Genomic DNA, 21,978 nt, shown 5'->3' with positions numbered 1-21,978 from the left:
TCACTTTTTTGGCTTTTCTTATTATATTTTTATACTTAATTTGAGAAAATTTATCCTCCTAGTTTCATCACTACATTTAACTTCCACTTTTTAAAATGTCTTTTTATCTGTCTCTGCTTCTTTTACTGGGTTAAGCCAAGCCATAGCGGTACTTTTTTGGTTCTCTTACTGTTATTTTTAATTTGGGGTATACATTTAATTTGGGCCTCTATTATGGTGTCTTTGAAAAGTTTCCATGCAGCTTGCAGAGATTTTACTTTTGTCACTGTACCTTTTAATTTCTGTTTAACTATCCTCCTCATTTTTGTGTAGTTCCCCTTTCTGAAATTAAATGCCACAGTATTGAGTTGCTGAGGTGTTTTTCCCACCACAGGGATGTAAATTTTATTACATTACAGTCACTATTTCCAAGCAATACAACTTATATTTACCACTTGGACTAGACCCCTGCTCTCCACTTAGGACTAAATCAAGAATAGCCTCTCCCCTTGTGGGTTCCATAACCAGGTGCTCCAAGAAGCAGTCTAAGGTATCAAAAAATTTTTCTCTGCATCCTGTCCTGAGGTGATATGTACTCAAACTATATGGGGACAGCTGAAATCCCCAACTATTATTGAGATTTTAATTTTGATAGCATTTTGTAGTCATTCTCTCTGTCCTGACCAGGTGGTCAATAATACATTCCTACTACTATATTCTTATTATTGCAGCATGCAATTACTATCCATAGAGATTCTATGGAACATTTTGGCTCATTAAGATTTTTAATTTATTTGATTCTAAATTTTCTTTCACATATAATACCACTGTCCCACCAGCACGACCTGTTCTGTCCTTTCAATATATTTTGTACGACTGTTTCACTGATTTTTCTCATTCCACCAAGTTTCTGTGATGCCTATTATATCAATATCCTCCTTTACAACTAGGCACTCTAGTTCACCCATCTTATTATTTAGGCTTCTAGAGTTTGCGTATAAGCACTTTAAAAATGTGTCACTATTTACCTATCTGTCATTTCCTGATGTATTAGACTCTTTTTCATTTGACTGTCTCATCTGATCTGACCCATACTTCCATCCTCTCCTCCTGACTAGAACACAGAGAATCTCTATTAATAGACCCTTCGCTAAGAGATGTCTCCGTCCGATCCATGTGCTCCTCCACACTCATTGGTTTTCCCCAGCCCTTAGTTTAAAAACTAAGGTCCCAACTATAGGATCATTTCTCTGTGTTCCAGTTGACACTTATCCTTCCCTGAACCTTGCGTCCTCCTTAACAGCACTGGGACTGTCTGACTAGAGGTGGGACAGTTATACAGTGACCCGGAAAGCCTCATCTATATACCTCTCTGCCTCCCTTAGCTCCTCCAATTAGTCACCCTGGTCTCCAAAGCTCGTATGCAGTCTCTGAGGGCCAGGAGCTCCTTGCATTGAATGCACACATACGCCACCTGCCCATAGGGTGGTCCCCTGGTTCATCCATCACCAAGCTGGTGATACCTGGTCCATCCATCACCAAGTTGGTGGTGGCTCCCTATATTCTGGGCCCCCCTTATCTGTCCTATGTCCCAAGGGTGCCAGGTCCATTCATCACCAAGCTGGAGGTGGCTGTCCAAAGGCAGGGCGGACACGGAGCTTGAACATGCTACACTGGGTGCACTGTTGGTTTGGGCTTGACACAGGAGCCAAGCAGAGCAACAGCACATATGTTGCATCCTTCTCTCGCACTAGATGGGGATATCTTTGCTAGTCTCTGAGCAGCAGATCACATGAATGCCTACTCCAGTTAGTCACTCAATGCCCCTTCATACTCCACGGTGCAAGGGAGACCAGTTGTCTCCTAAGAGAACCAGTCTGCCAGGCTGCATGGTACATTTGGGACACACAATGCACAGACACTGGACCTCTACATCCTTGCAGAGTTGCAGACAGCCATAACTTCTGAGGCCACGAGTGACAACTTTTCAAACTGCCAGGTGGCGCTTGATCCCCCAGCTCTGTTTCAGGTCCTACACCCACTCCAGCCCTTTCCCCTAAAGACCCAATTCCTACCCTGCCTCTTCTTGCCCCTTCCTCCAAGTGCTGCACCCTCAATCCTTCTCCCTCTCTCCCAGCCTCCTAACAAGCCAGAAACAGCTGACTGTGGTAGGCAGGAGGCATGGAGAGGAAGGGAGAGGTATTGATCAGGATTCACTAGTGGGCAAGATGTACTCAGGCTGTGTGGTGGGTGTTAGAACACTGAACAACTTTAAACTTAATAACGAAGCAACTTTAATAGGGATGACTAAGTGAGAGGCTTCTGAAATAGCAATAAATTATACAATAGGCAGATATTAACAATTTAAACAGTTTATTTCAAAACTGTATTTCGCTGAAGAGGGAATCAATAAAGATGTCCTAAGAACTTTTTTTTCCAATAGACACATCTATGGCTCAATGAATTTTTGGATGTCAGTTTAGAAACTGCAGAATTGGCTATGACTCTAAATGAAATAAAAGTTGGAAAGATTAGTGGCACAGACAGCTCCCTAGCTGAATTTTACCAAAAGTTGTCAAACTTTAATACAGGTTGAACCTCCCTTGTCCAGCACCCTCAGGATTGGAGTGGTTCCGAACAAGGGAATTTGCTGGACATGGGGAGGTCAGGTGTCCAGGCTCTCCCAGGGCTCCCCTCGTGGCTGTTCCTCCAGGGGTACCCAGAGGCCTGACATTCTCTGGCTCACCTGCCTGGCTCTGCTCCCAGGGTTTTCCCAGCCCCACACAGTGGCAGCTGCTCCCAGGTTTCTCTGTCCCGAGCAGCACCAGCTGCTCTCAGGGCTATCTACACCCAGGTCACTGACCCTGCAGCCTGCCACTGATCAGACAGGCTCTGCTCCCAATCACTCTCAACCACTGGGGCCAGGGATCTGTGGTCTAGTAACATTTGTGATCCTGCTGGACCAGGGATCTTGCCAGACCAGAGTCCTGGACAAGAATGAGAGAGGTTCAACATGTACCTAGATTCATTCACCTCTCCCTCTCTCTCTATATATATATATTCATGCAGGCTGACAGTGGTGTTAGCACATCAGACTGCATCCTGCTGTTCTCCTCTGTCCTTAGCCACATAGCCTCCCACCTTCCTGGGTGACCCCTAGCCGCTCACACATAATCTAGCTCCTGGATAGAAGGGGATTGGTTTGGAGTTGAGCCCTATTTTAATGATGGAGGTTGGTTTTTGTTTACATGAGGCCCACAGAGCACAGCTCAGAGATAGATGCACAGACAAACTCTCTGAAAAACACAGTAGATAGATGTGCCTTTCTCTGTCCCTGCTCGCCTAATGGGGTTGTAGCCTTCTTATTCCTCCTCTTAGCCTCCCTGTGGTCATTCTGCAGTATAACTTTCCCTCTTGAGAAGCCCCTCCCTTTTCATTTTATGAGAAACAATCGAATTCCATGTACATCCTGTTGTCCTGGGACAACAAAACCCTTACTTGCTCTATGAAAAGAGGGAGCTGAATACCAAATTTGGTGATCCTAGCTCTTATCATATATAAGATTGTTAGGCCCTAGAAGATTGGGCCTAGTTGGGCCCAGTGCAGTTGGGGGGAGGGATAGCTCAGTGGTTTGAGCATTGGCCCGCTAAACCCACGGTTGTGAGTTTAATCCTTGTGGAGGCCACTTACGGATTTGGGGCAAAAATTTGTCAGGGATGATACTTGGTCCTGCTGTGAAGGCAGGGGACTGGACTTGATGACCTTTCAAGGTACCTTCCAGTTCTAGGAGATAAGCAATCTCCAATATTTATTTATTTTATTTATGCTAAGACAGATCAAAAGGAAGCTGACAAAGGTTTCTGAATAGTCCCAGAGCAGAACTAGAGACATGGTTCAAGCAAGGGGTGCGTCCTACATACTTGCTTAAGTTGCAAAAGTAAGATAAGTGAAAAGCTGCATTCTTGTACCTGCTGTGATGAGGAACAGCTTGTTTTGAGAACTGATAAGGTAACTCCCTGTTTCTGTTCTCCCTCTGATCTTAAACTGACTCCTCAATGTCTTAACTCCCTGTTTCTGCCCTCCATTTGTTCCTAACTCCCTGTCTCCTTGTTGTCTGGTACCTGTCTTCTGGGCTGATAAGAAAGTTGCTGATGCATTATGAATTGCTTAAAGCCACGATGTATAGTTGGCTAGGTATGCATGAACACTAGAAGCTTCCAACTAGTTAAGGGGGGTGGGTTGCTTGGGCAAATGTTTTATGACGTGACGGAACTGTCTATATAAACCTACTTGTTACTGAAATCGTGGCTGGTTCTCTTTGGAGACGGGCCGCTCTCTATTGTTGTGTGCACTCTTCAATAAAGAGCTTGTGATTGGACCTTGCTGGTGTTGCCTGTCTCTTTGAAGTCAGACAACGAACCGAAGCCGTCTGGGTTCGAGTCCCCGACAAGATGTATTCTTGAGCGAATGTACTCATAGACAGAGACAGACAGACACACCATTTGTAAAAGCGGCGAGGAGTCCTGTGGCACCTAATAGACTAACCGAAGTGTTGAAGCATAAGCTTTCGTGGGCAAAGACCCACTTCGTCAGATGCATGTAGCTAAAGCTCTTGCTGTGCAACTGGACAAAGTTCTAGGACAGTTCCTCAGATTTGTCATCTAAAAAAAATGGTTCAGGTTCTCTCACATCATCACCTGTGAAGACAAATGCTAAGAATTTATTTTGTTTGTCCGCAATGACCTTATCTCTGAGTGCTCCTTTAAGCATCTCAACCATTCAGTAGCTCCCACTAGTTGTTTAGCAGATTTCCTGTTTCTGATGTTAAAATTTTTTTTTACTATTACTTTTTGGAATTTTTGGCTAGTTGTTCTTCAAATTCCTTTTTGGCCTCCCTAAATTATATTTTTACACTTCATTTGAAAGTTTATGCTCCTTCCTATTTTCATCTCTGAGTACGTCTACACTGCACCGTTATTTCGAGATAACTAACATTATTTCGAAATAATGCAAGCATCTACACAACCATTCCATTATTTTGAAATAATTTCAAAATGTAAAACTCATTCCACGAGGAACAACACCTATTCCAAAATAAGGCGTGTGTAGACACTCCACTACTGCTATTTTGAAATAGCTCCCCATCAGGACCATTCTAAGTTGTTCTTTGCCAGTGTCTCCTGGAGCTCTAAATAGAGATAGCACGTTTAGATTAGGGAAGCCTGCTTCAGACTAATTTTGAGGCTTACCTGCTATGCAGACATGCTATTTTGAAATAAGCTGTTTTGGAATAGTTATTCCGAAACAGCTTATTTCAAAATAAGTGTGCAGTATAGACATACCCTCTAGGATTTAACTTTCACTTTTTAATGCAAGTTTACACATTTTTTGCTTGGTTGTAAAGCCTCAATAGCACTTTTTTGTTCTCCTACTGTTTTTTTTTTTTTTTTCCAGTTTAGGATATACATTTATATCCAGAGTTCTCACTTTTGGCACTATACCTTTTAATTTCTGTTTATGTAACTTCATTTTTGTATAGTTCCCCTTCTTAAAATTAAAGTGTTGGGTTGCTGTGGTATTTTTCCTGCTACAGAGGTGTTAAATTTATTTATATTATAGTCACTATTTCCAAGTGGTACAGGCGTATACACCTCTTGACCCAGATCCTGAGCTCCACTTAGGATTAAATCAAGAAATGTGTCTCCTCTTGCGGGTTCCAAAACCAGCTGCTCCAAGAAGTAGTCATTTAAGGTATGAAGAAACTTCATCTCCCGGAAGTGACATTTACCGTCAATATGACAGATGAAATCACCCATTATTATTGATGTTTATTTTATTTTCATAGCTTCTTTAATCTCCCTTGGCATTTCACAATCACTATCACCATCTTTGTCAGGTGGTCAGTAATATATCCTTACTGCTATATTCATATTATTAAAGCACAGAATTATGATCCATAAAAATTCTATGAAACAGTTTTGTTCATTTAAGATTTTTACTCAATTTTATTCTATGCTTTCTTTCACATATAATGCCACTTTCCTACCAGCACGACTGGTTCTGTCCTTCCTAGACCAGGGGCAGGCAACAAAATGGTGGTGGTTCACCAGGGTTAGGTCACTGCCGCTATATTTACCTACGTATTCGCAGGTATGGGCAATCGCACCTCCCAATGGACAGGAACAGTGCTCCACAGCCAACAGGAGCTGTGATCCCTTGTACTTGTGGAGACTCAGGTAAATACAGTAGTGTGGGGGCCTGCTAGCAGATAAATCTGGTATACCGGATCTGGCTTGCGGGCCGTTATTGGCTCAACCTTGGCCTATATTGTCTTGAACAAAGTACAGCTCCCTTTTCTCTGGGAGGATTCCATTTTCCTAACTTAGAAAATTATTGAATCTCTTTGTTACGCCATACATCTTTGCTGCTAACAGATAAGACCCCACAGACCCCACCTTGGCTTTAGACTGATGAGAATTGGTAAACCATCTCCCGCCTTTCAAACATAATAGGATCAAATTATTAGACATTGCATGGATTCAGAGCTCCCCTGCTCCAGAAAATGAAAATATCTCTAAGTTTTCCGGCCAATGGGAAGTGTGATGACTGTGCTGGTGGCAGGGGAAGTGAGCGAAATCTCTCCTGCACACAAACAACACAGCCCTTAGAGGCACATGCCCCAACAGCCAACCACTTTGAGTGGCCGAGGACTGCAGCAGACAGGGTCCAACCCATTGTTTATATTTTGCCCATCCCTGCCCTACACTGACACAGAACAAAGTATATTTCAGTGGTCCCCAATGCAGTGCCCGCAGGGGCATTTATATGCGTCCACTGAATGATCTGGGTCGGCCCTGCCATGGGCGCGTGGCACATGTGCGATGCTAGCCCCTGGGCGTACAGCGTATGGGCGGCCCCTGCCTCGGGCGCGCGGCACATGTGCCGGCCCCGAGCACATGGGCAGCTCCTGCCCCTGGACACGTGAGCGGCCCCAAAAGGTTGGGGACCACTGGTATATTTAGACCACTGCTAACAAGATGTTTGTCTAACTTTCTCTTAAAAACCTTGTACTGTGGAGATTTCATAACCTTCCTTGGTAACGTATTACAGTAACTATCTATCCTTATAGTTAGAAAGCTTTTCCTAATATCTAACCTAAATCTCCCTCTGATGAAGGTTATGGCAATTATTTCTTGCCCTTTATCCGACAGAGAAAAAACAATTGATCACAATTCTCTTTCTAGCAGTCCTTAACATATTTTGACAACTGTCACACTGCTCCTCACTCAGTCTTCCTCTCTCAAAACTGAACACAACCATTTTTTAGCATTTCCTCCCAGGCAAGCTATTCTACATTTGTGCATCATTTTTTTTTTTTTTTTTTGCTTATCTCTGGACTATATCCAGTTTGTCCTAACATTTCTTGAAATGGGGTGCCTGAAACTAGAAACACTACTCCAGCAGAAGCCTTCCAATGGCCAAATAGGACAAAACAATAACCTCTATTTTCTTACATACAGTGTTTCTGTCATTAAATACCAGAATATTAGTCTTTTTGACATCTTCATATTGTTGGCTAATATTCAATCTGTGATACACCAGACCCTCTGACCCTTTTCAATAGTATTACTAACCTAGTCTGCTGTGTTTCATTTTGAAGTTCTGAGTTATTATTATTTTTTAATTTCCTAAGGGTAGTACTTGCACTTCATTGAATTTCACCCTCTTGATTTCAGAATGTATCAAGGTGATTTTGAACTCTCATACTGACCTTTAAAGCACTTGCAAACTGTCCCAGCTGGAAGTTACATTCAAATTTTATAAACATATACTCTATTTCATTATTCAAGTAATTAATGACAATACTGAACAGTACTAGATCCAGGACTGATCCCTGAAGGAGTCCACTACATATATCCTCGCAGTCTGACAGCAAATCATGGATAATTATCCTGATTATGATCTGTCAACCAGTTGGGTATTGCTCTTATAGTAACATAACCTAGATTCATATTTCCCTAGTTTGCTCATGAGAATGACATGTAGGACTGTATCAAAAGCCTTGTTAAAAATCAAGATAAATCATGAGTACAGCTCCCACTGCATCAACTAGGACAGTAACCTATCAAAGAAAGAAATTGGGTTGGTTTGACATGATTTGTTCTTGACACACTAGCTTTTATGCTATTATTCTCAAGGTGCTTTCAAATTAATTATTTAATACTTTGTTCCAATATCTTTCCAGATACAGAATTTAGGCAGACTGGAATCATTGCCCAGGTCCTTTGTTCCCCTGTTTAAAAACTGGTACTATTTTTGTCAACAAATGAAACAAGTATGTTTTTAAAAGTTGTATATTTGCACAGTTTGTACCTTAACTGGACTAGCTATTTCTTCTACTTGGTGAAGCTTTTCTTTAATTTCTTCAAGTTTATGCTCTGCCACTCGTAGAATATTTTTCAATTCTTCCATTTTTCCCCTTTGTTGTTGCATATCCTGCTTAACAGATTCCATCTTATGCCTGTTCTCTTGAGCTTCATCTTCCTGTTGGCATATAAATACAGATTTGAAAATTAAGTGAAAAAAATACCACTCTTGGTCACTGCACAAGATTTTAATTTCAGAATTACTTTTATGGCTGTGAAATTACATGCAACAATGTATTCAACTCTATAATAAGAATGAATATGCATCAATAGGTTAGCACACCCAGGAGGGGGATATTGCTGGGAGTTGTTGAAGACCACCAAATGAAAGATGAGAACTTGAGTTACTCCTCAGGCACCTATCTATAAGGTATGGAAAGAAAAATTTTGTTTCAAGGGACTCAATTTAAGAGACATTTGCTGAGGTCTCATACAATGAATGTTAAAACATCAGAGTTTCAAAAATCAGATGAAAGATTTAGCACAAAAACTGTTACACTAAACATGAAGTAAGTATTCTGAACATAATTTCCTGGATACCAATGAGTTAATCACTGGATGTTGGTGATCGACTACAAACTAGTTATCGTGAACTATTACATTCAATATGAGCAAACAGAGAACAGCCCCCACCAGTAATATTAACACACACACACACAAATGCACAGCTTCAAAAAGGGCTGAGAAAAGTTGAGACATTGATGTGGAGGGGGGGAAAAAAGTGAAAAAAGTGATAATTCTTTAAGAAGAGTTTATTGAATGGCCATAAATTCATAAACATATCTGTGCTGTCCTGGAAAGAAGCAGAATGATGTATTTGTATCACATGAGGGATGAAGCTTTTTTTCCAGTCCATTAGACGAAGAGGAATATCTATTAGATAAAAAACTACACACTACCCACAACTTAAAATGGGTGAAAGGAATTTGCACCAACAGTGCCTAAATCAGCTGGCTGAAGTGATTTCTAGTGCACTGATGTTCATTTTTAATAAATCTTAAAATACCAAGGAAATTCAAGAAGACTGGAAGAATCCTAATGTGTCAATACTTAAAAAGGGCAAACACAATGACACAGTTAACTACAGGCAGGTTAGAGTGATCTAAGTCATAAACAAAACAATGGAAAAGCTGGCATGCATTTAATTAATAAACAATTAAAAGCATAATATCTTTAATGCTAGTCAACATGCTTTCGTGGAAAATAACTAGTCAAACAAACCTTTAATAAAAACAAAAATGTAGCTGATCAAGGTAACTGGGCAGATGTCATATACTTAGATTTATGTAAGGCATTTGACTTAGTACCACACTACACAATATTTATAAACTACATGATAAATTAAGGACAGACTGGCAGATCTTAAAAGTAACTCGAAACAGGGAATCATTATTAAATGGGATGTTTCTAGGGTTGCCAGCTCTGACTAAAGCTATGTCGGGAGATATTTTCCCCAACATTATCTACTGTCATTTTCTTAAAATAGTCTATTAAAATCTCCAGGATTGTTTTCAATAGTAACTGGCAGACTGATGCCAATTCCAGGAGACTCTAGGCCAATCCTGGATGGTTAGCAACCCTATATATTTCTAGTGGGGCTCTGCTGTAATTGGTACTAGGGCCAATGTTATCATGTTACAATTTAAAAGAATGCTGTCATTATGAAGATGACTTTACAGTCATCTTGGTCTGTAAAGAGAACATTAGACAAAATGAGTTACCTCATTTGCCCAGGCACAGGAGAAAAACTCTTCAACATTTTCAGTGATTATCTCAAAGTAAATAATAAATTGCATATGAAACAGATTAGGGGACTGGTAAATAATGAGGGCAGGAAAGTCCTACAAAGCAATATGGATCGCCACTAAATTGGGGTCTATACAAATAAGATGTATTTTAATGTAGTAAAAAGTTGTTATACACCAAGGAACAAAGAACGCAGAATACAGAATGGGAGACTGCCAACTGAGAACCAGAACTCAGTCAGATTTAAAAGTCATAGTAAGCAAGCAAGCTTCACAGTGTAAATAAGGGAGCTATGTAGCTTTAACATTCCTGGTCAGTGGGGTGTGAGATGTTCATCTCTGCCTAGGAGAAGTGACACTTGGAGCTGAAAGCCAAAAGGTGGGTGCTGTTGGTGGACCAAGGAAGAGAAACAGATGAAGTTACCATGAAACTGACACTGTGTACAATTCAAGCATCCACATTTTTAAAAGAATATTGAAAAATTGGAGAGCGTACAAAAAAGTGACAGAGATGATATGAAGGTGAGAGAAAATGTATTGTGAGGCTTAAAGAGCTGAATCTTTTTAGTTTATCAGAAATATGATTGAGGGGTGATTCAAAGAAACTATTGGGTACTAATAGGCTTTTTAATCTAGCACAGAAAAAAGTAACAAGAACCAATATCTGGAAACTGAACCAGACAAACAATCTAGAAGCCAGACACAATTTTTAAATATATTAATTTTTTTAGACGAGGATGATTAATTATTGGAACAAAGAGAAAAGGTGGATTTTTTCTCTTTTTGGGTACATCTAAACTGCACAGTTATTTTGGGATAGTGAAGTATCCTGAAATAGCTATCCCGTGTCTTAACAGCAAGCCCGTTATTTCAGGCTCACTGTTCCAACACCCCTGTAAACCTCATTCTACGAAGAATAAGGAACATTTCAGAATACCGCTTTATTTCAAAATTTGGCACTGTGTAGACAGTACCAAATGCTTAAATAAGCTATTTCAAAATAGCATTGAAATAAGATAGCAGTTTGCATAACTCAATCTTAGTATCTTATTTGAGTTATGGTGCAGTGTAGATGCATCCGTAGTCTCCAGATCAAGATATGTTCTTTTGTGGAAGACGTGCTTTAGCCAAACACAAATTATCATTACTAGCATTTAAAGAATAGTATTATACATCAATGTGAGAAAGAATACAGTAATCATTCTTACTAATGTAGAGATGTCTACTGACTGGGGTTCTTCTACATTCTCAAGATCAGTTATTTCTATGTTTAGTCTTCTTATTTTGAACTGAAAAAGGAAACAATTTTTTCTTAGCACATTACAGGTACAAAATCCATATTACAACAAGGACATTTTGATCCAAAGAGAAGGAAAAGGAGGAGAAGGAGATATCTTATATTATTCCAACCCCTGAAAATTACATACATTTAAAAAAAAAAAACAAACACACTCCCAACAATGAAGCCAAATTTTTTTTTTGAGGGAGAAAAAAAAATTGAGTAAAACTTCTGTATATTACTTTTAAAAAATCCAATAGTTTAATTTTGTTCCATGAACTCGTATGACTGCTTATGTGCACTTTAGTACACATACTTCCATACATAAGCAACTGTTTACTTGGTAACTGGACCATCATTGCTCGATATAACTGAACTGTAGATGCTAGCCTACTATAAAGAGGCATTCAGAGAAGAAGAAAAATGACTGATTGGAAAGAGATTCATAAGCGAAGCTAAAAATAGGTAAGTGCCTCCCAGCCAGAGTCTGCCTCTGGTACCCCACCCCTTTTCTCTCCCAACTACTTGCCCCAGGTTACCACCCAAGCCCTCTGTATGCCCTCTCCCTGCTTCCTCCAGGTCACAACTCCCACCGAGACCCTACACCCACTCAAATACTACCCCAGGCCAGAATCCTCTCTTGCACCCTTCCTGACTCCGTACTCTGTTTCCCTGCCCCAGGTCACCCCCAAAACCTTCTGTACCTCTTTTCCCCCCTTTTCTCCAGGTCACAACTCCCTCCCAGACCTTGCACTCCCTCATATAGCCTTCTCCCAGGTCAGAGTCTTCTCCTGCACCCACACCCCCTCCTGGACCCAGCACCCCAAGCCACTGCTCCAGATCATAGCCTCCTCCTTCACCCAAACTCCAGACTCGTCTCAGACTCCACACACTCTCCTACACCCCAGTCCCGTTCTGTACCCAACCTCCATCCCAGACCCTCTCCACAGAAGTGCAGCCCTTAACCATTTACCAAAATCATTAAAAATTATTGCCCACCCCTGGTTAGGCACTAGTATGTGTCACATGATTTTATTTTATTTGTATCCCTTTGTTTACAATACAGAATACTCACATTTATTCAAAATGCTATCATCAGAACTGCTGCATTATTTGAATTCCTTCCTTGTCCCATAGGATGCATCATTTAGCCTGAGGGAGGACAAGGAAGGGATTCAGATAATGTGGAGGTTCAGATAACATAGCAGAGAGCCTGCTGCTGAATGGGAGTGTAGGAAGCCTACTGTCATGGAAGTGAGCAAGCTTTGGGACCATGATAGTAGAGCTGCAGAAGGCTTCTTGTGCTGCTGTACAGCTGTTGACACCCACCAGCACCTTGAAGTACAAAGTGCAGGAAAGCTGTGGTCCTAGCTAGAGAGCTCTGCTCTGGCTCAACAGGTCTGCAGCTTCCCTCTGTATCTTAAACATGCAAAGACATGTTATCAGCCTTGCAGGGAGACCTTTGCAGTCCCAGTCAGGGTCTGGAGTAATGGGAGAGCACCCCTTTAACTAGGACCGCCAGGAAGATGGCTCTGGAGGACGACAATCCGACTGCTGACTGGATAAACGGCTTTTGACTTCTTACATAAGAACATAAGAATGGCTGTAGTGGGTCAGACCAAAGGTCCATCTAGCCCAGTATCCTGTCTGCCGACAATGGCCAGCACCAGGTGCCCCAGAGAGGGTGGACCAAAGACAATGATCAAGCGATTTGTCTCCTGCCATCCCTCTCCAGCCTCTGACAAACAGAGGCCAAGGACACCATTTTATCCCCTGGCTAATAGCCTTTTATGGACCTAACCTCCATGAAATTATCTAGCTTCTCTTTAAACTCTATTATAGTCCTAGCCTTCACAGCCTCCTCCAGCAAGGAGTTCCACAGGTTGACTACACGCTGTGTGAAGAAGAACTTTCTTTTATTAGATTAAACTTTCTTGATTATCCTAATGCCTGATTATGAGAGTCCATACTATTATGACAAGTGCGGGTATACTATATTTGTTTATCATTTGATTCTCTATTTTTTTATTAAATAAAACGTATACTTGACTTTTGTTATGTATCTATCTATGTGCTGTCCATTATGCATCTCTGTGTTAAGCTGTAATGTACTGCTCCTTTGGGAACAATAGGTTTGGTAATTATGTGAATACCCAATGTGGGGGGCTCAACATTGCATGGGACTAGTCGAAGGTTTTGGGGACTGGAGTATGCCTACTATCAGCTGCATGAGCCTGCATATGTGTGTGTGGGGGGAGAGGGGGGCGGGGGTGTCGCCTGTAGTTTGGAGTCAAGGAGCTGACCCTAGCAGGTACAGAGAAGGGTTCCTCACATTAAAAAATAGATGTTAGCAAGGTGCCTCAAAACGCTGAATAACCCTAAGAAGTGTGTGATAGGAGAGACAGACCCCGCACTGAAGGATGGGGAGTAGCCGAGGCCCATCCAGCTCTGCTGGGCATCTCCCAGCAGAGCCCAAGTATAACGGCAGAGAGCCCTGCAGCGAGGAAGGCTGCTGGGGGAAGGAATAGGTATTTCTGCAGCAGCTGAGACCCGAGTCGCCGCCTGAAGCCATCCCCGGAGCCAAGTCACAAACCACCAGCCCCTGGGAGGCAGGAGTGCCTGCAGCCTCAACGCCAGCCCCAGTAAGGACCAATCTGGGAAGCCAGAAGACTGTGGGGGTACCAGGGTGTGGTAGGAAGCAGCCCAGGGCAGAGGACTAATAGCGTGGCTCGGTGTGTACCGGCTGGATTCCCTGCCGAGCAGGCAGGAGCCATAGTTTCTACCTAAAGGGCCCTGGGCTGGGACCCAGTGGAGAGGGAGGGCCCAGGTCCAGCTACCACCCTTTTCCCTCTCCTGGACAATCAACCCCCTGGCTGGGAGAGGCTTTTCTGGTGACTAGGCCTCAAGGACAGTCTATCCCGAAAGAGGGACCTGAACAACTTTATGACTAGGCTGCAAGGGCCGTGTATGCGTTAGTAGCCAATCAGAGAGCCAGGACAGGTGGCCCCAAAGCAGAGGGGGGATGCGCCCCTCAACAAAATGTCACAATATTATTAAAGAGTGAAGGAAAGAGAACTTAAAGATGTTTATGATTTCTTCAAACAAGGATTGAATGTGATGACATTTTTTAAAAAATAGATTAAGGATCAGAGATACATACTCTAGAAAACAGTAATTATTATATTGGTCACACAAGGAAAGTGAATACCCTAACTTTTAATAATAATTTACCTCGGGAAAACTCATAAAAATATGGTGGTGTGAGCATTTATAAAACTGCAAGGGGAGAATACTAGCTTCATAACGCAATGACACTAGAGCCTGAGACTCTGCACATTTTGAAACAAAAGCATGCTTTCGTTCTGTGAAAAAAAAAAATGAAAATCACTTGTTTAAAAGTGCATGGTGACTAATACAATAGGCTAAAACAGCTGCATTTAATTTAGCATTTACTATTAAATATTTGTACCTGCAATTCTTTTTGTTTTCTACGATGGTGATTAAGATACTCTTCATTCTGTCTTGTCTCGTTTTCAGTGGCACGTAAACAATGCTGAGATGATGATAACTGTGACATTTTGTTTTCAACTTCTTTCTGCAAGTGACTAAAACAAACTTTATTATAAGATCATATACTCTCCAATTACAAATTCTACCAAATAATAGCTATAAAACTAGCATTCTGATACTGGCTCTCCTGACCAATATGAGAGATTGAGTGTTTTATCACTAATTCATAATTGGTTATCATCAGACAGCTATTTTGTATTCTCTGTTCAGTCCCTAGTGGGTACTGCACTCATGTCAATTAAACTACCATCTTATTAAGAATTGTTCTTTACAGACTTAGCAGAAAAAATAAGTACCTGAACTAACACACTTTAAGGCCAGATTGTTACTTTGTTCCAACCAAAGTTCTAAATCAATTAAAATAGTCACTAGTTAGTATGGAGAAACTTGGCTTTCCGCCTCCCACACTTGTTTTTTTTAAGAAGAATTTCAGTCCTTAGGAGAGTCAATATAGCACTTTAGCGAGCAGTAAATTCACTTGGAAAAAACCAGACATTCTGGATAACCTTCATATATAGTGGACAAATACTCATATATAGCTTTTGTAACTGGAAATTGTAGCAGAAGCATCTCAGCTGACAGCAAAAATCACTTTCTGCATGCATATTTCAATATGGGCTTCAGTGTTCATATTTAAAAGAAACAACAGATTAAACCTTATATTGAGATCATGTTTAATAATGTTTATAGTATAAGAACTAATAAAACAATTTTTATAACATAAAAGACTAAATGAAATGACACACTTATCCTTTCTATTACATTTTAAAGGAGACTTGGGCTTTTAAAAGACAAACCTCTCTCTCTACTCTCAGAATTTGCAACAAAAATATTGTAGTATTTTGGTAACAACTGAAAACTTGAAAGAAGTGGTGGACTAGAAACTGACTATCAAAATAAGAGAAGGTGACTGGTTTATTTTAATAATCTAAACGGAAAAAATACCAATACTAAACACCATCTTAAGAGCAAAAAGTTATTAGAATGCAAAAACCGTTAAATATCATTGTGTTATTAGTTAAAGAGACTTCTTTTAAATACATTCTAAATTCAACACTATCTGCATTATAGCTTAGTCCCAAAAATAAAAGTATTTTAATGATATTAATTGGGGTGGTCAAAAAAGTTACCACCACCACCTTTGAAATCTTTCAAGAGTAAATGCTGGTTTCCTTTTAAAGCTTGCTGTTTTGAAAAAGTAGACTCTCCAGAATAATCAAGATGCCTACATATATTTGCCTGTAGCTCAGCCAAATGCTTGGAACTGAGGTCTGGCCAACACCACAGTTTAAGTCAACACATGGCAGCTTACATTGACCTACCAAAAAATTCTTATCCAATCTTATTAAATCAAGTACAGTAAACTTCCGATAATCCGGCACCTTTAGGACCCAGTGGGTCCCGGATTATCAGATTTGCCGGACTATCGGAAGGGGGGGGGGGGGCTATGAGCGGTCTGGGGTGGGGAGGGATGCCACTCCAGACCCCTCATAGCCTCCCTTTCCGATAGTCCAGCTCTGCCCCAGGTGTCCCTGATTCAGCCACTGCTGGTCAGTTTCAGCAGCGGCTGAATCGGGGATGCCTGGGGCAGAGCAGCTGGAGTACTGCGGGGTTGGTCAGGTAGCGCCGACCCTTGGCGCGGCGAGACAAACCTGGCAGCACCCCAGCTGCTCTTGGGGACGCCTGGGGCAGAGCAGCTGGGATGCTGCCAGGTTGGTCCTGCAGCGCCGCTCCTCGGCGCTACTGGACCAACCCGGCAGCACCCTAGCTTCTCTGCCCCAGGTGTCCCAAGTCAGCTGCTGCTGATACTGACCAGCGGCTGACTCCAGGAAGCCCGAGGCAGAGCTGCTCTGCCCCGGCTTCCTAGAGTCAGCCGCTGGTCAGTTTCAACAGCAGCTGAATCAGGACACCAGGGGAAGAGCAGCTGAGGGGCTGACGGGTTGGTCTGGTAGCGCCAACCCTTGGCGCTGCGAGACCAACCCGGCAGCACGCCAGCTGCTCTACCCCAGGTGTCCCCAAGTCAGCCGCTGCTTAAACTGATCAGGGGCTGATTCCAGGAAGCCCGAGGCAGAGCAGCTCTGCCTCGGGCTTCCTGGAGTCAGCCGCTGATCAGTTTCAGCAGCGGCTGCATCGTGGACCGCTGGGGTGCTGCCGGGTTAGTCCCGCAGCCCGGAGGGGCAGCGCCCCAGCTGCTCTGCCCCGGCTTCCCCGATTCAGCCGCTGGTCAGTTTTAGCAGTGGCTGAATCAGGGAAGCTAGGGGCAGATCAGCTCCAATGGTCCAGCTGCCCAGAGCACTTCCGGGTTCCTGATGGTGCCGGACCATCAGGAGTGCCGGACCATCTGACGCCGGACCATCGGAGCTTTACTATACATATTTTCCAGAAGTATCTTGTATAATAGATTCATATTCTTTACTTCCTTCTTAATTGTTCTGCGCTTGTGGCATGTGGATACGGCCCAAATACATTGGATTTGCAGAGGCAGTATACTTTGAGAAATCCAGTCAATGATGATGTAGTTAGGTTGACACAGCAACAGTGTAGAAACTACTCTTATATAGACTATTATTGGTTTTCAGAAGCTATCCCAAAATGCCCAATACTGACAGTACAATTGATACAAGTACTCTTGATGAGGATGTACACCACTAACACAATACAACATGCATAGTCAATGCAATTATTGCAGTGGCTGTTTGCCAACATAAATTAGCTTGACTTAATTTTGTAGTATAGACATGTCCTAACAAAATAGCTACAACCCTTTTAACATAGGGCATTTGGAATAGAAACACTAAGTTATCTTATTTTCAACCTAAGCATTACGCAATTTCACAGTATTTTTTGAGAGACCCTTCAGCTTGCTCTTTGACCAAGATTGCAAAATGAAAGGAAGGTAACTAGATTTCTCATAGAATACTGGCTCTGCAAATCCCATGTAACTGGGCCATATCCACATGCCACAAGCTCAAAAACAATTAAGAAGGAAGTCAAGAATATGAATCTATTATACAAGATACTCCTGACCAATCTGATTAGCTTCTATGATGAGGTAACTGGCTCTGTGGACGTGGGAAAGTCAGTGGATGTGATATACCTTGACTTTAGCAAGGCTTTTGATACTGTCTTCCACAATATTCTTGCCAGCAAGTTAAGGGAATGTGGATTGGATAAATGAACAGTAAGATGGATAGAAAGATGGCTAGAAGGCCAGGCCCAGTGGGTAGTGATCAACGGCTCGATGTTAGGATGGTGATCGGTTTCTAGCGGAGTGCCCAAAGGTTCGGTTCTAGGACCGGTTTTGTTTAATATCTTTATTAATGACCTGGATGAGGGGATGGATTGCACCCTCAGCAAGTTTGTGGATGACACTAAGATAGGGGGAGAGGTACAGGGAGAAGTAGATATGCTTGAGGGCAGAGATACGATCCAGAGTGACTTAGACAAATTGGAGGATTGGGCCACAAGAAATCTGATGCGGTTCAACAAGGACAAGTGCAGAGTCCTGCACTTGGGATGGAAGAATCCCAAGCATTGTTACAGGCTGGGGACCAACCAGCTAAGTAGTAGTTCTGCAGAAAAGGACCAGGGGGTTACAGCGGATGAGCCAAGACGGCTAATGGCATATTAGGTTGCATTAAGAGGAGCATTGCCAGCAGATTCCCCTTTATTCGGCTCTAGTGAGGCCACATCTGGAGTACTGTGTCCAGTTCTGGGCCCCCCACTACAAAAAGGATGTGGACGCATTGGAGAGGGCCCAGAGGGCAACCAAAAATGATTAGGGGGCTGGAGCATATGACCTATGAGGAGAGGCTGAGGGAGTGAAGCGAAGAGTGAGGGGGGATTTGATAGCAGCCTTCAACTTCCTGAAGGGATGTTCCAAAGAGGATGGAGAAAGGCTGTTCTCATTAGTGACAGATGGCAGAACAAGGAGCAATGGTCTCAAGTTGTAGTGGGAGAGGTCCACGTTGGATATTAGGAAAAACTTTTTCACTAGGAAGGTAGTTACCTAAGGAAGGAATGGGTTACCTAAGGAAGTAGTGAAGTCTCAATCCCTAGAGGTGTTGAAGTCTCGGCTTGACAAAGCCCTGGCCAGGTTGATTTAGTTGGGATTGGTCCTGCCTAGAGCAGGGGGCTGGACTTGATGACCTTCTGAGGTCTCTTCCAGCTCTATGGTTCTATGAAAATATATACCTGATTTAATGAGATTGGATAAGAATTTTTTCCCCACAAGGAAAGAAGTGTGATGCAGGCACTGGCATGGAGTTAAATCTATAGAAAAAGAGAGGTCAACTGAAGAGAGGGGTATCTTTTTCTACAACACAGAGGGGAGTAGAATTGTTAAAGGTTAACCAGTAAGCTATAGCTGCTTACTAGTTATGGTTATCCATTGGGGGCTGCAGCAGTCCTCCGCCCACTGCAGGCAGGTGGTACTCAAGCCACAGAGGGCGCCAGCCCTACCTCCATTTAACCAGTTAACTAATTAAACAGGACTTTACATCCTAGAGAGGAGAAGTTTATTTTTAATATTTTGTGCTATAAAACACTCCAACTCCTCAAGCAGTAGAGTGACAAAGAGCAAAAGGTATTACTTCTAACATCTTAAAAGAGAATACTTTGTATTTCAAGCAATACATGACACTAACCTTATTTCTGCTTCCACATCTTTACTTAGGTATTTGGGCCTGGTATTATCAGATGAATAATAACGTCTTTCAAACACTTGATCACCCTCTGCAGTAAAGGCTTCTCTACAGTTTTTTGGAGGCCTGTTCTTCTGCATTACTAGACGAGCCTGTTGATTACTCTGAAAAACACAATGTATCCTCTTATAAAAAATACTCACAATGGCTAACAAACAGAAATGTTATCTATGTGCCTGATCCTTAAAAGTACCCACAAGTCTCACTACTACTACTTTTGGAAAAATACTCCATAACCAACATACAGAAAGTTGTACTAGTTTCATCATACCACCTTATTCACACCTTCAGTAAAATTAATGCAGTTTGTGCCAGATGAGTACAGATTTTTGGGACAATACAAGTTGAATATATTTCTCTTCAGGTTATACGGGGAGGTTACTCACTTGGTAACTCCAGTTACTGCACAAGATAAGTAACCTTCCCCCCTTTTTCAAGGAGCCACCTTGAGACGACTACGAAGCAGTATTCATGTTCAGTGGTGAGTGCTTCAGTGAATTTAACTTGATAACTGCATGTATTGTTAGGCCAAAATGCATATCGGCATCTGAAAACAACTGGATAGCATATTGCTGCACGAAGGTATGTGCTGAACCTCATGTGGCAGCTCTGCGGATTTCTTCTGTTGGTATGCCCTAGAGGAAAGCAGTTGTTGCTGCCATTGCTCTTGTGGAGTGAGCCCGTATGGCTGACAGAGACTCCTTTTAGAATATGTTGTACGCTAGGTGTATGCAGTCCAAGATCCATTTAGAGAATCTTTGTTTGGATATGGGTAACCCTTTTGATCTCTCTGTAAATGACACAAATAGTCACAGAGATTTTCGAAAGGGTACTTGTAAGTACAAGGTGACTGCCCTGCAGACATTAAGGATGTGTAGCACCCTTTGCTTTAGGGAAGACGACAGGAAAGCTGGGGAGGAATCTGGGGTGAGTACAGAGGACCACTCTGTCCCTATGAAATATTGTGTATAGAGGGTCTGCCATTAGTGCTCCTAGCTTGCCCACTCTTCTTGCAAAGGTAACTGCAACTAGAAAGGCGACCTTCACTGATAGATTTAGAAGGGAACAGATGGCTAATGGCTCAAAGCACTTAACTATTAGTGCCCTAAAGACAAGGTTGAGGTCCCATGCTGGAATTGGGTCTCTCTGCTGTGGAAACATGTTGTGTAGGCCCCAGAGGAATCTCTTAATGGATGGATGAGTGAAAACAGAATAGCCCTGTATTGGCAGATGTAGTGCCGTTATGGCAGCGAGATGTACTTTAACTGAACTTAATGACAGTCCTGAATTGTATAGTTCTAGCAGGTAAGTACTTCTGAAACCCCAGTCTCTATTGGAGTGCAGTTCTGTTTTGAACACCAACTGTGAAGTGACGCCATTTTTGTTTGTATGTTTTTCTGGTTGCAGGTCTGCAACAGTTCACAAGTATTTACTGCACTTCCTCGGGGTATGCCACTTCTGCTAGTGTCAACCAATCACCATCAATGCATGAAGATGGAATGTGAGGACATCTGGGTGATGCATCTGCCCTTTCTGTTGTATAAGCAGAAATCAGACCAGAGGAATGCAGGATGGTGGATGTAAACTCATCTGCAGCAGGGAAGGATGCCAGATTTGCCTGGGACAACTTGGGGCTATGAGTATGGCTTTGGCTTTGTCCTGCTTGATTTTCAGAATAGTGCGCTGAATCAGCAGAAAGGGTGGGAACGTGTATAAGAGGGGTGCTTTCCAATTTATGCTGAACATGTCCTCCAAGGATTGGGGACCCATGCCCATTCTGGAGCAATAATACGGGCACCTCTTGTTTTTGTGAGTGGCAAAGAGGTCTACCAGTGGAAATCCCCAATTCTGAAACAGATGGTTCAGTATGGTGGGGTTGATCTCCCACTTGTGCCTGTGCAGGAAGTTTCTGCTGAGACTGTCTGCCAGGACCTTGTCCTTGCCTGGGAGGTAGGTTGCAATCAGTCTTGTTTCTCGGGATGCACCATTTCCAGTTTCACCATTTGCCAACATAACTGGTAAGAGTAAGCTCCCCGTTGTCAATTCATATAACACGTTTGTGACATTGTCTATTAATATCTGGACTATTTTGTTCTGGATCAGTGGCAAAAACTGAACAAACACATTGTGCACTGCCCTGAGATGGAGTAGATTTATGTGTTTGTTCGCCTTCTCCTTTTCCCACTGGACTTGTATAACGTGTTTGCCCAGATGGGTTCCTCGGCCCATTAGAGAGGCATCTGTCATAATTGTTAATGTTGCAGATGGATGCTGGA

General features: G+C 42.4%; 1 protein-coding gene across 2 annotated transcripts in view; it reads right to left on the bottom strand.

The window, feature by feature from the left end:
• Nucleotides 1–21,978, bottom strand: part of SMC6 (structural maintenance of chromosomes 6) — a 118,013-nt gene that overhangs the window by 49,735 nt on the left and 46,300 nt on the right. For both annotated transcript variants that reach the window (XM_075923451.2, XM_075923452.2), the window contains exons 17-20: nucleotides 19,646–19,806; nucleotides 14,899–15,034; nucleotides 11,359–11,439; nucleotides 8,353–8,523 (exon numbers count right to left, since the gene is read on the bottom strand). In XM_075923451.2, coding sequence (XP_075779566.1) covers nucleotides 8,353–8,523; nucleotides 11,359–11,439; nucleotides 14,899–15,034; nucleotides 19,646–19,806 — 549 coding nt within the window. The remainder of the gene's footprint in view (nucleotides 1–8,352; nucleotides 8,524–11,358; nucleotides 11,440–14,898; nucleotides 15,035–19,645; nucleotides 19,807–21,978) is intronic.

The sequence above is a fragment of the Pelodiscus sinensis genome, chromosome 3 (genome assembly GCF_052426305.1).
Source record: "Pelodiscus sinensis isolate ZL-2025 chromosome 3, ASM5242630v1, whole genome shotgun sequence".
Lineage (NCBI taxonomy): Eukaryota > Metazoa > Chordata > Testudines > Trionychidae > Pelodiscus > Pelodiscus sinensis.
Note: the sequence above shows the minus strand (reverse complement) of the source record. Positions and strands in the feature narration are given on the sequence as shown.